This window comes from Oncorhynchus kisutch, linkage group LG24, assembly GCF_002021735.2.
Source record: "Oncorhynchus kisutch isolate 150728-3 linkage group LG24, Okis_V2, whole genome shotgun sequence".
In the NCBI taxonomy this organism is placed as follows: domain Eukaryota; kingdom Metazoa; phylum Chordata; class Actinopteri; order Salmoniformes; family Salmonidae; genus Oncorhynchus; species Oncorhynchus kisutch.
In genome coordinates this window covers 29,870,580-29,888,598 of record NC_034197.2, presented here as the reverse complement: position 1 = coordinate 29,888,598, position 18,019 = coordinate 29,870,580, and the positions used below count along the sequence as shown (strand labels likewise).

At 42.9% G+C, this 18,019-nt stretch overlaps 1 protein-coding gene across 1 annotated transcript in view; it reads right to left on the bottom strand.

Moving 5' to 3' along the window:
• Positions 1-1,200: 1,200 nt before the first annotated feature.
• The window catches only part of LOC109869747 (solute carrier family 17 member 9), a 28,547-nt gene continuing 11,728 nt past the window's right edge, over positions 1,201-18,019 (bottom strand). The window contains exons 6-13 of the mRNA XM_020460008.2: positions 10,682-10,778; positions 9,046-9,142; positions 8,501-8,588; positions 8,337-8,371; positions 8,092-8,207; positions 6,230-6,285; positions 6,082-6,111; positions 1,201-5,635 (exon numbers count right to left, since the gene is read on the bottom strand). Coding sequence (XP_020315597.1) covers positions 5,457-5,635; positions 6,082-6,111; positions 6,230-6,285; positions 8,092-8,207; positions 8,337-8,371; positions 8,501-8,588; positions 9,046-9,142; positions 10,682-10,778 — 698 coding nt within the window. The 3' untranslated portion in view covers positions 1,201-5,456. The remainder of the gene's footprint in view (positions 5,636-6,081; positions 6,112-6,229; positions 6,286-8,091; positions 8,208-8,336; positions 8,372-8,500; positions 8,589-9,045; positions 9,143-10,681; positions 10,779-18,019) is intronic.

Here is an 18,019-nt window from a genome sequence, read left to right as displayed (position 1 = left end):
AAGATGTGGGGGAGGTTCCTCTTGTGGGCCACTCATCATGATTATGAGTAAGCTGCTTGACCTCTGCCATTTCGAGACAATTTGAGTCTACCCATCTTAAAATGACGACTTTGTTCTGCCCTTCATAACTACAGACTGTCAAGTCCAGTTAGATCAGAGGTCTCAGAGGAAAGGAGACAAGAAAAGGTATCTGTGTTCAGACTATTTGAGGCATCATGGTATAAAGTGCATTTCCTGCTTGCCTTCCGTATGGGACCTGTAGTCTACAGTCTTCAGATTGTGTTGCAGGTGTAAAAGAAAAGAAAATCATCAAGTGTCAGACTTTTATATATTTATAACAACTACATTGCCTAAAAACCCGCAACTCCCAGCTCCAGCCATCATAATATTTTGAATTCTATGTTGCCTATCGACTAACCACAGAACTCAATGGCTTCAACCACAACCATCCAATCCTTGGTCTCTGACTCCTCCCCCCCACACCACCTCACCATCCATTGCCCCTGTGACGGCCACAAGCCACCGGTCTCCATAGTAACCTGAGCCTTTGGTCCCTTGAGAGTGGTGTTGTTGGGTTGGGTTGACTGGCGTCTGGCCGTTCACACGTGGGGCTGTGCCAGCTAACCAACATGGCACACAGCGTCCTGCCATATGGTGCCACCCCATACATACCGCCAGCCTGGCTGAGGCTGGGCCTGAAGAGAGGGAAGGGGAGTGTGAATGGGAGAGACCTGCCTGCACCAGTTGCCACTCCACAGCTGAGACACGGAGAGATCTGGTGATGGTTGTTTGAGAGCACATGGTGCCCACTATAAGGTGCATGTTGCTTTTCTGTTGTTTTACTATTGCTCATCAGTTATCACAACGTTGTGTGTATGTACAGTTTCTACAACAAGTATGGTAAGTAAGAAAGTACAAAAAACAGAAAAGAAAGTAGAATCCTTCTGAGTGGCCATGATACAACAAAAATGAAAGAATAATCTGATTGGGGAGGAACAAGTCTGTGCAATCATAAAGAAATACATAAACACACACTGGTATTTCTTCTAAAGTAAAGCAAAACAATAACTGTGCTGCCTTTTTCCAATGAGCTACTTTGTGTCTGATTAAAAGCACAGTGCTGCCCCTGTGTGGTAGGAGGTGAAAGTACACGTCAAACAAACCACATCACTCAACTTAAAGAATGGTCAAACAACTCACTACAGATGACAAAATAGTTATTTATTTCAAGTTCAATAAAATAAGCTTACAAATACAACCGATTTTTGAAGCAATAGAATACTGCATTTCTTTTGCATAAACATGTTGCAATCTTTTATTTTATATATAATTAAAATACATATCTCACATTATCTTATCAAAAATAATCGTTAGTACGCTTTAGCAGGAAGCCATACAGCTTGGTGACATGGTGGGCGGAAGCATAAAGTCAGAAATCTATGGTTCTAAGTCTCTGGGCAGAACTACACAGCTGCGTTGTGTTACTGTGTTTTAGAAAATGACACAGAAGCAAAACAAAGGATGCCATATGAGAGTGGGTTGGGATCAATTCACTATCGATAATCCATTTCAAGAAAATAAAAAATCCTGATTGAGATGCCATTTTTCTATTAGAATTTCAATTCACTCACTGATTTGACTGAATTCCTACTGGATGAACATCAACGCTGATCTTTACAAAAATCAGACAAGCAATGAAGGCATTTCAAAACAATCATCAGCTAAGGCAAGTTAAATGAAAAGAGCTTTAGAATAAAGTTCTCAGCCAGCTTATGTACTCTAAAATGTTGGGTATTTAGTTTACAAAAAAGTAAACAAACAGACCACAAATTGGTCAGAGAAAGAATGGCAGAGCTTTTGTACAGTAACCTGTCACTAATATGTGCATTACCTATTGTATGCTAGGCCCTAAGGTATAAAGCAGTTATATATGTGAGTTTACTTCATATATGCATCTACAGGTAAACACGGATTATGCTTTCAGTAACAAGAACATTTCTATCAAAAGTTCAAAAACAGAACTCTGATTCGATACCATCCTGTTTGACCTTATCGTGACCGGACCGTAATCAAGGCCGTAGTTTCCCAGAATTCAGCTGCCCAGGAGCCTTTATTCTAGCATCAGTGGACTTTACTGATCGGTTCTCCAAGTATACCCCAAACTACAAATCCCACAATACCACTGAGGTCAATGCCAACATCATCCAGGCGTTGTACACATGACTTTTTAAAGACATTCTGCCTTCAGACAACTTTCTATGGGTTTAGCTTAAGAGCCTATGTGCCCACTCGTAATCAACTAGAATAATAAGAAGACAGATGATTCAAATGATTATACTGGATAGGGTAAGAAAAGAGTAGATGAACTTAAGACTCTTTCTTATTCAGCGAACGATCAGCAATTAGTAAAGCATTTGGTGACATGAAACAATATCAGTGAAATAATTGCCTTCACTTACATTACAACAACTGATAAATAGTGATTTTGAAACAAATGTGAAGGTGAATAAAGATGGTCCCCATGTACTAACCACAAATTCCACCATATTGAATCATAAATACAGTTGAAGTCAGAAGTTTACATACACTTAGGTTGGAGTCATTAAAACTCGTTTTTCAACCACTCCACAAATGTCTTGTTAACAAACTATAGTTTTGGCAAGTCGATTAGGACATCTACTTTGTGAATGACACAAGTTATTTTTCCAACAATTGTTTACAGACAGATTATTTCACTTATAATTCACTATATCACAATTCCAGTGGGTCAAAAGTTTACATATGCTAAGTTGACTGTGCCTTTAAACAGCTTGGAAAATTCCAGAAAATGTCATGGCTTTAGAAGCTTCTGATTCTGAGTCAATTGGAGGTGTACCTGTGGGTGTATTTCAAGACCTACATTCAAACTCAGTGCCTCTTTGCTTGACATCATCGGAAAATCTAAAGAAATAAGCCAAGACCTCAGAATATAAATTGTAGACCTCCACAAGTCTGGTTCAAGCAATTTCCAAACGCCTGAAGGTACCACATTCATCTGTACAAACAATAGTACACAAGTATAAACACCATGGGACCACACAGCCATCATACCGCTCAGGAAGTAGACGCATTCTGTCTCCTACAGATGAACCTACTTTGGAGTGAAAAGTGCAAATCAATCCCAGAACAACAGCAAAGGACCTTGTGGAGATGCTGGAGGGAACAGGTACAAAAGTATCTATATCCACAGTAAAACAAGTCCTATATCGACAGGAAGAAGTCACTGCTCCAAAACAGCCATAAAAAAGCCAGACTACGGTTTGCAACTGCACATGGGGGCAAAGATCGTACTTTTTCGAGAAATGTCCTCTGGTCTGATGAAACAAAAATAGAACTGTTTGGCCATAATGACCATCATTATGTTTGGAGGAAAAGGGGGAGGCTTGCAAGCCGAGGAACACCATCCCAACCGTGAAGCACGGGGGTGGCAGCATCATGTTGTGGGGGTGCTTTGCTGCAGGAGGGACTGGTGCACTTCACAAAATAGATGGCATCATGAGGAAAGGAAAATTATGTGGATTTATTGAAGCAACATCAAGACATCAGTTAAAGCCAAGTTAAAGCTTGGTCACAAATAGGTCTTCCAAATGGACAATGACCCCAAGCATACATCCAAAGTTGTGGCAAAATGGCTTAAGGACAAAGAAGTCAAAGTTTTGGAGTGGCCATCACAAAGCCCTGACCTCAATCATATAGAACATTTTTCAGGCAGAACTGAAAAAGCGGGTGCGAGCAAGGAGGCCTACAAACCTGATTCAGTTACACCAGCTCTGTCAGGAGGAATGGGACAAAATTCACCCAACTTACTGTGTTAAGCTTGGGGAAGGCTTCCCAAAACGTTTGACCCAAATTAAACAATTAAAAGGCAATGCTACCAAATACTAATTGAGTGTATGTAAACTTCTGACCCACTGGGAATGTGATGAAATAAATAATAGCTGAAATAAATAATTCTCTCTACTATTATTCTGACATTTCACATTCTTAAAATAAAGTGGTGATCCTAACTGACCTAAGAAGGGACATTTTTAGACCTAAGAAGGGACATGTCAGGAATTGTGAAAAACTGAGTTTAAATGTATTTGGCTGAGGTGTATGTAAACTTCCGACTTCAACTGCATATGTATTTTGACTCAGACGGAGTAGCTACTAGAAGCCTACTGTGTCAGTATCCCACTGTGGCTGATAAAGCTATACACCGTAATACATTCATTTCTTGTCACAGTTGGATTTCCTCACCAATGACATCACATCCTGCCCAGACTATGAAGTAACCATAACAAACAGGGAACTGTCTACTACATGACAGTTGGTTGCCTCATCAGCTGTGGGGAACTGCAACAACCAAGTCTCCTTTAAGTGCCCAAACTCACAGCAAATATGACAAAATCTCAACGGAGTCTCTTTCTACATACATTCTGGATTGACAACATAATTGATATATACTGTAAGTCATAATATAAATTAAAGAAATTTAAAAAATCTATATGATTGAGGTATCCGTATTTGAACATGTCATGCAATTATGTTCATAAAAATAAGAATAATAACCTTAGGTCTTCTTAATTTAATACAAAACAAATCCTTCTAGCTAAGTGTATGTTGAGGCTAGTCTCTCTGTAAAAGCTTGAGATTAAACATAATGCAGTGAGGCACACTGACAAGATGATGAGCATGTAACCATGGATATGAAGACGATGGCAGATCAATTGTATAGAACATCAGAGGGGGTTTATGGGTGATTAGTCCCCTTCTAATTAGATGTCACTCACAGTCATGTCTGAGGCTGGGGGAGGGACTGAGTCTCACCTACTAGTGCCCCCTCCCCTCCCCAAACAACCCTTTCTTGTTCAGTCTACATTCCCCATAGTCTCACCAGAGCAACGCCTCTCTCCTCAACCACAACCACACATCCTGCTCCGTCTACAACTGTCAAACTGACTAAACCAACTCAAACATCTGTCATTCTCCTTGTGTTCCTCCAACATAGACACAGACCTGGGTGTGAAACCAGTTTCCATGACTACTACTCCACAATCCCAGCCCAACGACGGACGATCAAACATTCAAACACTTGACTAGAAAGATTATGTAAACACTATAAATAATATGTTGTAGTACGATGACCTGACATGCTGCCTTTCAAACAGCTCTGGGGCTGACACATTCACTTCTGTTATCGCTTCCTCAAATTCTGATGTGGATGTTTTGATACATTTAACAGGCCACGGTTCTCTCTCTTCTCATCCCATAGTTAAGACTCCGGTGTGCATTCTGTGGTAGACAGATGTGGTTTCTGGTCCTATTTTAGGGACTCAGATGTGGATAATGCTGACCAAGGTCCCGGTTTGGCCCCTCAGTTTCATAGGTGGATGTTGTGGTGGCAAGCTGTGGTTCCCATATCCCAACGTATGAACTTAGATGTGGATGTTGTGGTAGCGGCCCTTGGAAGAGTCGATGTCGACCCGGCGAGCCTCAGCGAAGGCCAGGAAGGTGACCAGGCCCACCAGGTTCACCACAGTGATGAGGGCAAAGACAGATGCCCACGACCCTGTAGCCTCGATCAGATACCCCGAGAAATAAACCATCAGCACACCTGGAGAAACCCCCACACACGATCAGATACGCAGGGAAAATACAACAAACACAATACACACAGACACACTGAACAATTTCTGACAAAGGCATACCAATTTAGCACATGAAACAAACGCAGTCAGGCACAAAGAGTTCAGCCTCCCATTCCCAGCTGTGTGAGGTATAAGTAAATCGATTGAAATGTCAAAAACCTAACTGAAGCCATAACCGTCATGCTCTATTCCCTCAATGAGTTCTGACAAACTCTTTTCATTCCAGTATGAAATATGCATAGAGGCAATGCGACTGGTTAGAGACACAACCCAAAGTTTTGCCTTCAGAACAAGCAGATTAATTATTTGTATCAGAAGTTAATGAAAGGGTAAACCAACTAGTTCTGTAACTGCTGGTGATCATCACAGAGGCTTCAGATTTAGTTTATAGTCCCTCGGTACAGATGCTTACCTGAAAAAGCTCCACAGGTATTCATAACACCTGCAATGAAAAATAGACACATTTGTCATATCTGACAGGACTGTAATATTCATTAGAAGGAATACACAAATGTGAAATCTGTTGAGAGGTTGATGAAGTAGTTATTGGTGTATCATACCAAACAGAGCCCCAGCACAGGACGGAGCCAGGTCCTGAACGTTCACAGACACACCACTGGAATCCAGACACAACAGTATATAAGGGGCTATATAAGGTGCTATACAGACTCCCAATCTGAATGTTACATGAAATGCTTCAGGTATTGCTTCATATTGAGTCATAACTTATAAATGTGACAGACCAGAGTCATAAAAAGATAAGTGGACCTACATAGTGGCTGTTTATGTTCACATGATCTATTCCATGTTATTATCTACATCCTACATTTATCAGTCACATCCTTAAAACTGCATTGTGTCACTTTTTGGGCAACCTGACCAAATTCACATAGAAATGTGAGTTATAGATATGTCATTCGCATTGAATGCAAGTGTAAGAAGTTCTATGTGCGCTATTTCTATGCTACCCTTTCTGAAGTAACATTTGTGTGTCTTTTACTTTTGGTTTTGTACACCAGCTTCAAACAGCTGAAAATACCATATTTTACGTTAGTATTCAGACCCTTTGCTGTGAGACTCGAAAATGAGCTCAGGTGCATCCTGTTTCCATTCATTATCCTTGAGATATTTCTACAACTTGATTGGAGTCCACCTGTGGTAAATTCAATTGAATGGACATGATTTGGAAAGACACACACCTGTCTATATAAGGTTTCACAGTCGACAGTGCATGCCAGAGCAAAAACCAAGCCATGAGGTCGAATGAATTGTCCATAGAGCTCTGAGACAGGATTGTGTCGAGGCAGAGATCTAGGAAAGTGTAGCAACACATTTCTGCAACATTGAAGATCCCCAAAAACACAGTCATTCTTAAATGGAAGATGTTCGGAACCATCAAGACTCTTCCTAGAGCTGGGGTCCCGGCCAAACTGAGCAATCAGGGGAGAAAGGTCTTTGTCAGGGAGGTGACCAAGAACCTGATGGTCACTCTGACAGACCTCCAGAGTTGCTGATGGGAGAACCTTCCAGAAGGACAACCATCTCTACAGCACTCCACCAATCAGGGCTTTATGGTAGAGTGGCCAGACGGAAGCCACTCCTTAGTAAAAGGCACATGACAGCCCACTTGAAGTTAGCAAAAAAGGCACCTAAAGACTCTGACCATGAGAAACAAGATTGAACTCTTTGGCCTGAATGCCAAGCGTCACGTCTGGAGGAAACCTGGCACCATACCTGTTTTTCAGCGGCAGGGACCGCGGCAGGGACTAGTCAGGTTCGAGGGAAAGATGAACAGAGCAAAGTACAGAAAGATCCTTGATGAAAACCTGCTCCAGAACGCTCAGGACCTCAGACTGGGGCGTAGGTTCACCTTCCAACAGGACAACGACCCTAAGCACACAGCGAAGACAACACAGGACTGGCTTCGGGGCAAGTCTTTGAAAGTCCTTGAGTGGACAAGCCAGAGCCCAGACATGAAACCGATCACACATCTCTGGAGAGACCTGAAAATAGCTGTGCGGCGACGCTCCCCATCCAACCTGCCAGAGCTTGAGATGATCTGCAGAGAAGAATGGGAGAAACTCCCCAAATACAGCTGTGCCAAGCTTGTAGCATCATACCCAAGAAAACTCGAGGCTGTAATCGCTGCCAAAGGTGCTTCAACAAAGTACTGAGTAAAGGGTCTGAATACTTATGTAAATGGGATATTTCCATTTTTTATTTTTAACTTAAAATGTCTCAATCTGTTTTTGCTTTATCATTATGGGTTATTGTGTGTAGATTGATGAATATCTTTTTTAGAATAAGGCTGTGGAAAAAGTCAAGGGGTCTTAACACTTTTCAAATTCACTGTAGTCAGAACCTAGGCCTAGGGGATAGTGGTCTAGAGGCTAGGGGTGTAATTGGGGACGTGCATTAGTACCTGTGGCTGAAGGTGGTGAGACCCATTGTGACAGAGACAAAGGCCACAGCCAAGGGGAAGGTGGTGGTGCCACACAGTAGGAGGGTAAACACACTGGACACACCCATGGAGAAGAACTGAAGAGGACACACAGAGGAACAGACACACACACACACCAATTTCATTAAATGGGTCCTTCAGGCAAATCCGAAGTTAACTTGCAATGGTAATTTGTGGACTGAATCTGGAACAAACTACTACAGTACCTGCATAAGCTTCCTCACAGCAGCTGTGTCATAACCTAGAGAGAGACAGAATCAATGATGTGGGACAAAGATCTAGATAAAACCCTTGACCATCATATAAGGGTACCAAAACAATGAAGCTTTTATTTAGTTTCCTGATGTCAGACCAGCATTCCGATCTGTACCTTTGCTGATGAGGTGGTCAGAGAGACAGCCACTGAAGAGCGAAGAGGGGATGGACACAAACCACGGGATAACGTTAAACACCCAACCCTGAGGGGAGAACACCATCACATTTAACACCAAGAACATCGATAACAGCTCAGAGAATGACATTAAGACAATTGGTTTAAGTGATTATAGGAATATCATTAGTATGTAGAGACAAAAGGCCCAACTTGATTTACATATTTTTTTTCTACAACTTCTTTTGAAATGGTTTTCTTGTAATTACTTTATGTCGTTGATGACATGAGGGAATATCTCAGTTCCTTAGCTAGCAGGGTTTTACATCTGCACCATGTCTACAGCACCCTCTATTGGTGTTACACAGGACTGTCAGATGCAGGGTCTGGCTAGCTTTGAGTCAATTTCTATGAACACTTAAGAATGTTTGTTCTCTTTGTCATTCCAGCCTTGAACTGAAATATGGAATTTCACGTTTTGTTTTGTCTTCTTGGATTGGGAGAGGAGTGAGAGGGGTAGGATAGTGGGGGGGTTGTTAAGTTACCTTGGCGTCAGGGAAGGTGTCCTTGAAGTACGTTGGTAGCCATGATAACAATGTGAAGAAGGTGCTTGCCGTGCAAAGGTGCGTAATAATCACAGCACTGAAGGGAAGATAATCACAAAAGAGAGAGAGAACAAAAATATATAAATAAGTTAGTGTACCACTTCTATGACTCATAGGCTACACCATTTTAAAGCCCCAAAATACAAGGTGCTACATTGAGTGTACAAACTTTCCATGACATAAACTGACTTGGTGAATCCAGGTGAAAGATATGATCCCTTATTGAGGTCTCTTGTTAAATACACTTCAATCAGTGTAGATGAAGGGAGGAGACAGGTTAAAGAAGGACTTTAAGCCTTGAGACAATTGAGACATGGATTGTGTTTGTGTGCCATTCAGAGGGTGAATGGGCAAGACAAAATATTTAAGTGCCTTTGAATGGGGTATGGTAGTAGGTACCAGGTGCATCCGGTTTGTGTCAAGAACTGCAATGCTGCTGGATTTTTGACACTGAACAGTTTCCTGTGTGTATCAAGAATGGTCAACCACCCAAAGGACATCCAGCCAACTTGATACAACTGCAGGAAGCATTGGAGTCAACATGGGCCAGCATCCCTGTGGAACGCTTGACACCTTGTAGAGTCCATACCCCGACGAATTGAGTCTGTTCTGAGGGCAAAAGGGGCTGTAACTCATTAGGAAGGTGTTCCTAATGTTTTGTAAACTCTGTGTATACACGAGTCATTACTGGCTATAATGACTCATGTATAGGCCCCCACCACAGTTTAATTAATGTGTCTGTTCAACATAAAAATCAAGCAATATCAGACTGTTGATTTGATATTATATATTTTATCAGACTGTTTAAATGGGATCTTGAGTGGCGCAGCGGTATAAGGCAATGCATCGTAGTGCTAGAGGCATCACTCCAGACCCGGGTTTGATCCCAGGCTGTATCACAACCGGCCGTGATTGGAAGTCCCATAGGGCGGCGCACAATTGGCAGAGTGTAGTCTGGGTTAAAGGAGGGTTTGGCCAGGGTAGGCAGTCATTGTAAATAAGAATTTGTTCTTAACTGACTTGCCTAGTTAAATAAAGGTTAAATAAAATAAATAAATAAATAAAATGGCTCTCTCCACTGACCTTCACTCATTCATGAACTTAACAGTGTCGGCCCGTGATATTAATCCACGCTCACACCAACCCTCACCCACATAATTGGCGACATTTGCTCTTCTGTTTAGTTGTTATTTTAACTATGATCCATTACAGGAAATGAAACCAATGAGCCTGACAAGTCCTGTCATTGTACACAGGGCAGATCAGTTGCATGGTCTGCTATATGGTTCTATAAATAACAGCCAATAGAGAGGCACAGAGGATATGAATGAAGCCTTTGAGACGGGAACATCTGCAGGGAACTGAGCTGATCAGAAAGGAGAGAGACTACAGAACTGAATCAATGTACTAGACCTCTATTTCAGTCAGTTAGGTACAGGCTAGGATGTTATTATATCTCCACCTCATTCAAGACTGCTGGCAGTCAGCTGTTTAGACGGTCCATTCACTCTCACACACACACAAACACACACACACACACACACACACACACAATTGAGTGTGGGCCTTATCTCACCAGACAGCAGGTTGTTTGAAGAGGCGCAGCCAGTGTCTCCTGGACAGTTTGGACTGGGGCCCTCCACTACCCAGTGACTCCAATGTGATGATAGGACCTGGAACAAACAGACAGACAGAGAGAGCAAGAGAGAAAGAAAGGGAGAGCGAGAGAGAAAGAGACGCAAAGAGAGAGCGAGAAAGAGGCAATTCTGAGCTCAATGTGGTGCTTAGAGGTAGTTCATAACAGCGGTAAGGTCAGATGGCTAACCCTGTACATAGCATCTTTATTCATTGTGTATTTATTCCATGTGTTATGATTTTTTTTCTATATTTTTCTCAGGCATTGTTGGGAAGGGCCCGTATGCATTTCAGTGTTGTTCTACATATATTGTTTACAAAGCATGTGACAAATACAATTAGATTTGAGTGACATCCAAATACCACCACTTGCAGAAAATAGTCTAGCTGTGAAATTGAACATTTGTTAACTTTCAGTTAGATATGCATATTCTCATCACCACACAGATTCATAAACACACACCCAGAACACACACACGCCATCTTGGTTAATCCAAGATGGCGTAGCAAAGCAGAAGTGTTTTGTCATTGTCCCGTGTATATATTTCAATATTTTTCCTCTCTCTTTTTCCATTTTAAAATTGAACATACCTTCCGGCAACCCACCTCACCCAATTGTGATACGGGATCTGCTATTTTTAGACCTCATAGCTAGAACCTCCTGGATAGCCTGGATAATACCCGCCAGTCTGCACAGCACAATATCAACCCTGAGCTTATCGGATTGCTTTTCTCCACTACTTCACCAGATTCCTGCCGTAAGCTTTGGACCATTACTCCAGAGTGGCCCAGCTCCGAAGCTAGCCTTGAGACAGACCCATCTCCCGCCCTGCTCAGTGGACCCTATGATCACTCGTCTACACAGCTGATGCCTCCCAGACTCTTCACTAACACGACTAGAAGCCACGACATCACCGGATTCCTGCCGTAAGCTCTGGACCTTTGCATCAGATCATCACAGCTAGCCGGCTAACGCCCTTGTCCCGAAGCTAGCACCAGTTAGCCTCGAGCCAGGCGCATCTCCCGGCTAGCAAACAAAATGACTCCAGCTACAATACATCTTTTGCCATTTGGCCTGGACCATTTGTCGACACAGAGCCCCGCCGATCCATCACGATTGGTCTGCCGATGTAATCCTGTCCGATGTGCCCTCAACCGGCCTTTGTTGGTGAAGACGCTTCTGCTAGCACCGGCCTGCTAACTTTAGGAACGCCATGTCCCCCGCTTGCTAGCCTAGTAACAACTACCTAACGGCTTCCCTGTTTCATCTATTGCTGTTCACTGGACCCTGTGATCACCTGGCTACATAGCTGATGCCTGCTTGACTGTTCATTAATTAATTAATCACGGTACTCCATTTTTGTTTATCTGTCAGCCCCAGCCTCAAACTCAGGCCCTGTATGTAGTTAACTTACCCTCTCTGCCCATTCATTGCCATTTTACCTGTTGTTGTTTTTGTCTTAGCTGTTCTTGTCTTACCCATTGTTGTCTTAGCTAGCTCTCCCAAACAACACCGGTGATTGCTTTATGCCTCACTTTATGTCTCTCTAATGTCAAAATGCCTTGTATACTGTTGTTTAGGGTAGTTATCATTGTTTATCTAGTGCCTCCAGAGATGCAACCTCTCTAATCATCACCCAATGCCTAGATTTACCTCCACTGTACCCGCACCCTACCATACCTATCGGTACATTATGCCCTGAATCTATTCTACCACACCCAGAAATCTGCTCCTTTCATTCTCTGCCCCCAATGCACTAGACGACCAGTTTTGATAGCCTTTAGCCGTACCCTCATCCTATTCCTCCTCGGGTGATGTAGAGGTTAAGCCAGGCCCTGTATGTTCCCAGGCGCTCTCATTTATTGACTTCTGTAACCGTAAAAGCCTTGGTTTCATTAATGTTAACATCAGAAGCCTCCTCCCGAAGTTTATTTTACTCACTGCTTCAGCACACCAGGCCAACACTGATGTCCTTCCTGTGTCTGAATCCTGGCTCCCATCCCTATCTACAACATTTTCCATCAAGATAGAACTGCCAGAGGGGAAGGAGTTGCAATCTACTGCAGAGATAGCCTGCAGAGTTCTGTCATACTTTCCAGGTCTATGCCCAAACAGTTCGAGCTTCTAATTTAAAAAATGAATCTCTCCAGAAATAAATCTCTCACTATCGCCGCCTATTATAGACCCCTCTTAGCTCCCAGCTGTACCCTGGACAGCATATGTGAATTGATTGCCCCCCATCCATCTATCAAACGACCACCCCTCATCACTGTCAAATGCTCCCTAAAACACTTATGCGAGCAGGCCTTTCTAATCAACCTGGCCCGGGTATTCTGGAAGGATATTGACCTCATCCCGTCAGTAGAGGATGCCTTTAAAAGTAATTTCTTCACCATCTTAAATAGGCATGCCCCTTTCAGAAAATGCAGAACTAAGAACAGATATAGCCCTTGGTTCATTCCAGACCTGACTGCCCTCGACATGCACAAAAAACATCCTGTGGCGTACTGCACTAGCATCGAATTGTCCTCGCGATATGCAACTTTTCAGGGAAGTCAGGAACCAATACATACAGTCAGTTAGGAAAGCAAAGGCAAGCTTTATCAAACAGAAATGTGCATCCTGTAGCTCTTATTCCAAAAAGTTCTGGGACACTAAAGTCCATGGGGAATAAGAGCACCTCCTCCCAGCTGCCTACTGCACTGAGGCTGGGAAACACGGTCACCACCGATAAATCCATGATAATTTCAATAAGCATGTCTCTACGGCTGGCCATGCTTTCCTCCTGGCTACCCCAACCCCAGCAAACAGCTCTGCACCCCCCGCAGCGACTTGCCCAAGCCTCCCAGCTTCTCCTTCACCCAAATCCAGATAGCAGATATTCAGAAAGAGCTGCAAAACCTGGACCCGTACAAACCAGCTGGGCTAGACAATCTGGACCCTCTCTTTCTAAAATTATCCTCTGAAATTGTTGCAACCCCTATTACTAGTCTGTTCAACCTCTCCTTCGTATTGTCCGAGATTCCTAAAGATTGGAAAGCTGCAGCGGTCATCCCCCTCTTCAAAGTGAGTGACACTCTTGCCCTGCCTCTAGACCCAAACTGTTACAGACCTATATCCATCCTGCCCTGCCTCTAGACCCAAACTATTACAGACCTATATCCATCCTGCCCTGCCTCTAGACCCAAACTATTACAGACCTATATCCATCCTGCCCTGCCTCTAGACCCAAACTATTACAGACCTATATCCATCCTGCCCTGCCTCTAGACCCAAACTATTACAGACCTATATCCATCCTGCCCTGCCTCTAGACCCAAACTATTACAGACCTATATCCATCCTGCCCTGCCTCTAGACCCAAACTATTACAGACCTATATCCATCCTGCCCTGCCTTTCTAAAGTCTTCAAAGGCCAAGTTAACAAACAGATCACTGACCATTTCGAATCCCACCGTACCTTCTCCGCTGTGCAATCCGGTTTCTGAGCTGGTCACGGGTGCACCTCAGCCACGCTCAAGGTACTAAACGATATCATAACCGCCATCGATAAAAGACAGTACTTACTGTGCAGCTGTCTTCATCAACCTGGCCAAGGCTTTCGACTCCGTCAATCACCACATTCTTATCAGCAGACTGAACAGCCTCAAATGACTGCCTCGCCTGGTTCAGCAACTACTTCTCAGACAGAGTTCAGTATGTCAAATCGGAGGGCCTGTTGTCCGGACCTCTGGCAGTCTATGGGGGTACCACAGGGTTCAATTCTCGGGCCGACTCTTTTCTCTGTATGAGTTTGAGTTTATTTTTATTTTTACAGGGACAGTGCACATTAATCAACATTTCAGTAAAAGTGCCGGTTTTAGCCAACCGGCAAATTTTCAACCGCAGTCCCTGGGCAGGTTATTAAAAACAATTACAATATAGACAATAGCAACATAGAACAAGCAAGACATAGCAACATAGGACAAGCAAGACATAGCATACAGACAGAGAAACATAGGACAAGCAAGACGTAGCATACAGACAGAGCAGCATAAAACAAAAAGCAGCAAGACAAAATTCATAAAAGCAACAAAGTGTTTCCACACCTCACAAGCTACAGACAACAGACAACATGGAGTGGCAACACACAGCTAGGGACCATGTTCACAAATCTGATTGACCTTTAGCCATGTCCTCAAGCATTTTGTGAAAGTGTGATATGTGGTGCAGTTATGTGTGTCTGATGGCAGTGTATTCCAGACATGGGAAGCTCTCACAGAGAATGCAGATTTACTAAAGGTGCTTTTCCTTAGGGGAACTATACAGTCACCTCTCATGGCAGACCTTGTGGATCTGCTGCCATATGTCTGGGTTTTCTGTTTAACAAAAATATTGAGTGGAGGGGGAGCCAGGCCATTGAGGATCTTGAATACAAGACATGCGTCGGTGTATTGCACAAGATTTTCCCAACTCAAGAGCTCATGCTTTCTAAGGATGTGACAATGATGATGGCTATTGGGCTTCCTATCAAGCACTTTGAGAGCCTGTTTGTAGACAGACTGAATAGGTTTTAATGTTGTACAGCAAGCTTGGGCCCAACTAGTCAAGCAGTATGTTAAGTGGGGGAGTATCATAGATTTGAAGTACAGTTTTGCTACCTCTGTAGTCAAACAATTTCGTATAAATCGGAAATTAGCTAGGTTGAATTTGGTTATTTGAATTACCTTTTTCACATGCTTTTTAAAAGAGAGGTTGGAATCAAGTATGATGCCAAGGTACTTAAAATCGGATACCACCTGGAGCTTCTCCCCTGACACATAGACATCTGGCTCAGTAGCATCTGTTGCCCTCTTTGTGAAGAACATGCAAACAGTTTTTTTCACATTGAGATGCAAACACGAGTCACTGAGCCACTTTGTAACCTGGACCATTACAGTAGTGAGTTCTTGTGCAGCTTGTTGTTTGCTCTTTGCATGCACATATATCACTGTATCATCTGCATACATTTGAACTTCAGACCCAGTACAGACAGAAGGCAGATCATTAATGTACAGGCTGAACAGGAGGGGCCCCAGTATTGACCCTTGGGGCACGCCCACATCATAGCTACGAGTGGGCGACAGCTCATTGCTCACTCTGACACACTGAGTTCTGCCTTCAAGGTATGATTTCATCCATCTCAAGGCATCAGGGGAAAAGTTGAACTTGGACAATTTTGTGATGAGAATCTCATGGTTAACAGTATCAAAAGCCTTCCTTAGGTCCAGAAACACAGCCCCAACAGCACCCCCTTTGTCCATCTTGGACTTCACATTTTCCAGAAGAAAGCAGTTGGCCGTTTCTGTGGAGTGTTTCGCTCTGAAGCCAAACTGCATGGAGTGTAATGTGAAGGGGCTGTTGTTGAGGTGGGCAATCAGTTGTTCTGCTACACACTTTTCAACAACCTTTGACACCACAGGTAATATACTAATGGGCCTGTAGTTACTCACGTTAGCAGGGTCTCCTGATTTAAAGATGGCCGTTATTATGGCCGACTTCCATACCCTTGGAAACACACCGAGACTAATAGATGTGTTGGTGACCTTAGTAATGGGGCCAATGAGTGACTCTTTGTAGTTTTTAAGAAAGGTAGAGTCCATCCCAAACACATCTTTGGCTTTAGAGTTCTTTAGTGAGCTAATCACCTTGTTCACCTTTGACTCAGAAACCTCCCTTATGATGAAGACAGGTTTAGTGTCATTCACTAGCACTGAGCCCAAGAAACAAGTGGAGGGGTTCTGTGTCAGTACCCTGACAGAGTCAATAAAGTAGGAATTGAAGGCTATTGCTATTTCGACTGCATCCTGTGTTAGATTGTTATTCACCATGATTTCTAGTCTTTTTGCAGTGTTACTATGGTCTTTCCCTGTTAACTTTTTTAGATTCTCCCATATCAATTTAGAATTTCCCTTTGCTTCACCAATTATGTTAATAAAAAAGTTTGCCTTGGCCTGTCTGATTTCTTTCATCACCTTATTTCTCAACATGGTAAACCTACGTCTGTCATGCTCTAATTTAGATTTTAGGGCTATTTTTAGAGCATAATCTCGTTCTTTCATCAATTTCCAGATTTCTCCGTTTAGCCAAGGAAGAGTGCTCTTTTGGCCAGGTTTGGATTTGATTTTCTTTAGGAAGCCATTTATTGTAGTCTGGATTGTGGATAGAAAAACCTGACTATCAGCTTCCACGTCTGTATAGGACAAGAGATCATTCCAGTTTATTCCAGTTTATTCCCTTAATTGCTTTTTCAAAATTATTTAATTCACTCTTAGGTATTCTGAGTTGATCCGGCTTTCTAACAGTAGAGAGGTTAAACCTGCTCTTAGACAGCTTTCTGGCTATAAGTGTCAGATTATGATCAGACAGCCCAGTAACCATATTGAATGATTTAGTCACTCTCTCTGGTTTATTACTGAACACCAAATCAATCTGTGTTTTAGAGCAACAAGTCACCCTGGTTGGCCCTTTAACTAGCTGTGTAAGGTCAAAGGTATTAGTGATCCGTTTGAGGGTTTTCCTACAACACTTGTCTTCATAATTAATGTTAAAATCTCCCATTAAGATGACCTCTTTCCCAAAATCACATTCCCTAAGCATGGTATTAAACTGATCAAAAAACACACTTTTGGTGGAAGGTGGCCTATACATTCCAATGAGGGTAAAAGACATTTGGGGAGACAGTGTAACGTTCAGGCCGATACATTCTAGTTCATTATCACATGACCACTCAATTTGTTTACATCGGATATGTTCTTTAATGTAAATCATCACACCCCCTCCTCTTCCCTCAATTCTGTCTCTCCTGAAAACATTGTAGCCAGGCACAACCAAAGCAGCACATGGAGAGTGTTTATGAAGCCATGTCTCTGAGAGGCAGAGAAAGTCAAGGTTGGAGTCTGTGAGTAGATGTTGAATTTGATCACTTTTTGGAATGACACTACGAATGTTCAAGTGCCCCCCTAGTAGTCCCTTGGGCTTAGCTCGTGGGTCCCAGATGACTCGAGAGTGATTGACACATTGAAAAAAGTTACATTTTCTGTGTTTTCTGACGGCTGGGTTTAGGCCGTTTTGTTTCGTTTTGATTAGGGGCAGTTCGGTAGCGCAATTAACAATCCCTCCCGCCTGCACTGGATGCGGGGAACTAATTAAAATAGCTTGCGTACCAGAAGCAGAGTCAGGGATCGCATATAGCGACTCTGGTATGTTTGAAGAGTCAAAATCTATCCTGGAACCGGGTGAGTCGAGAGAAACCATAG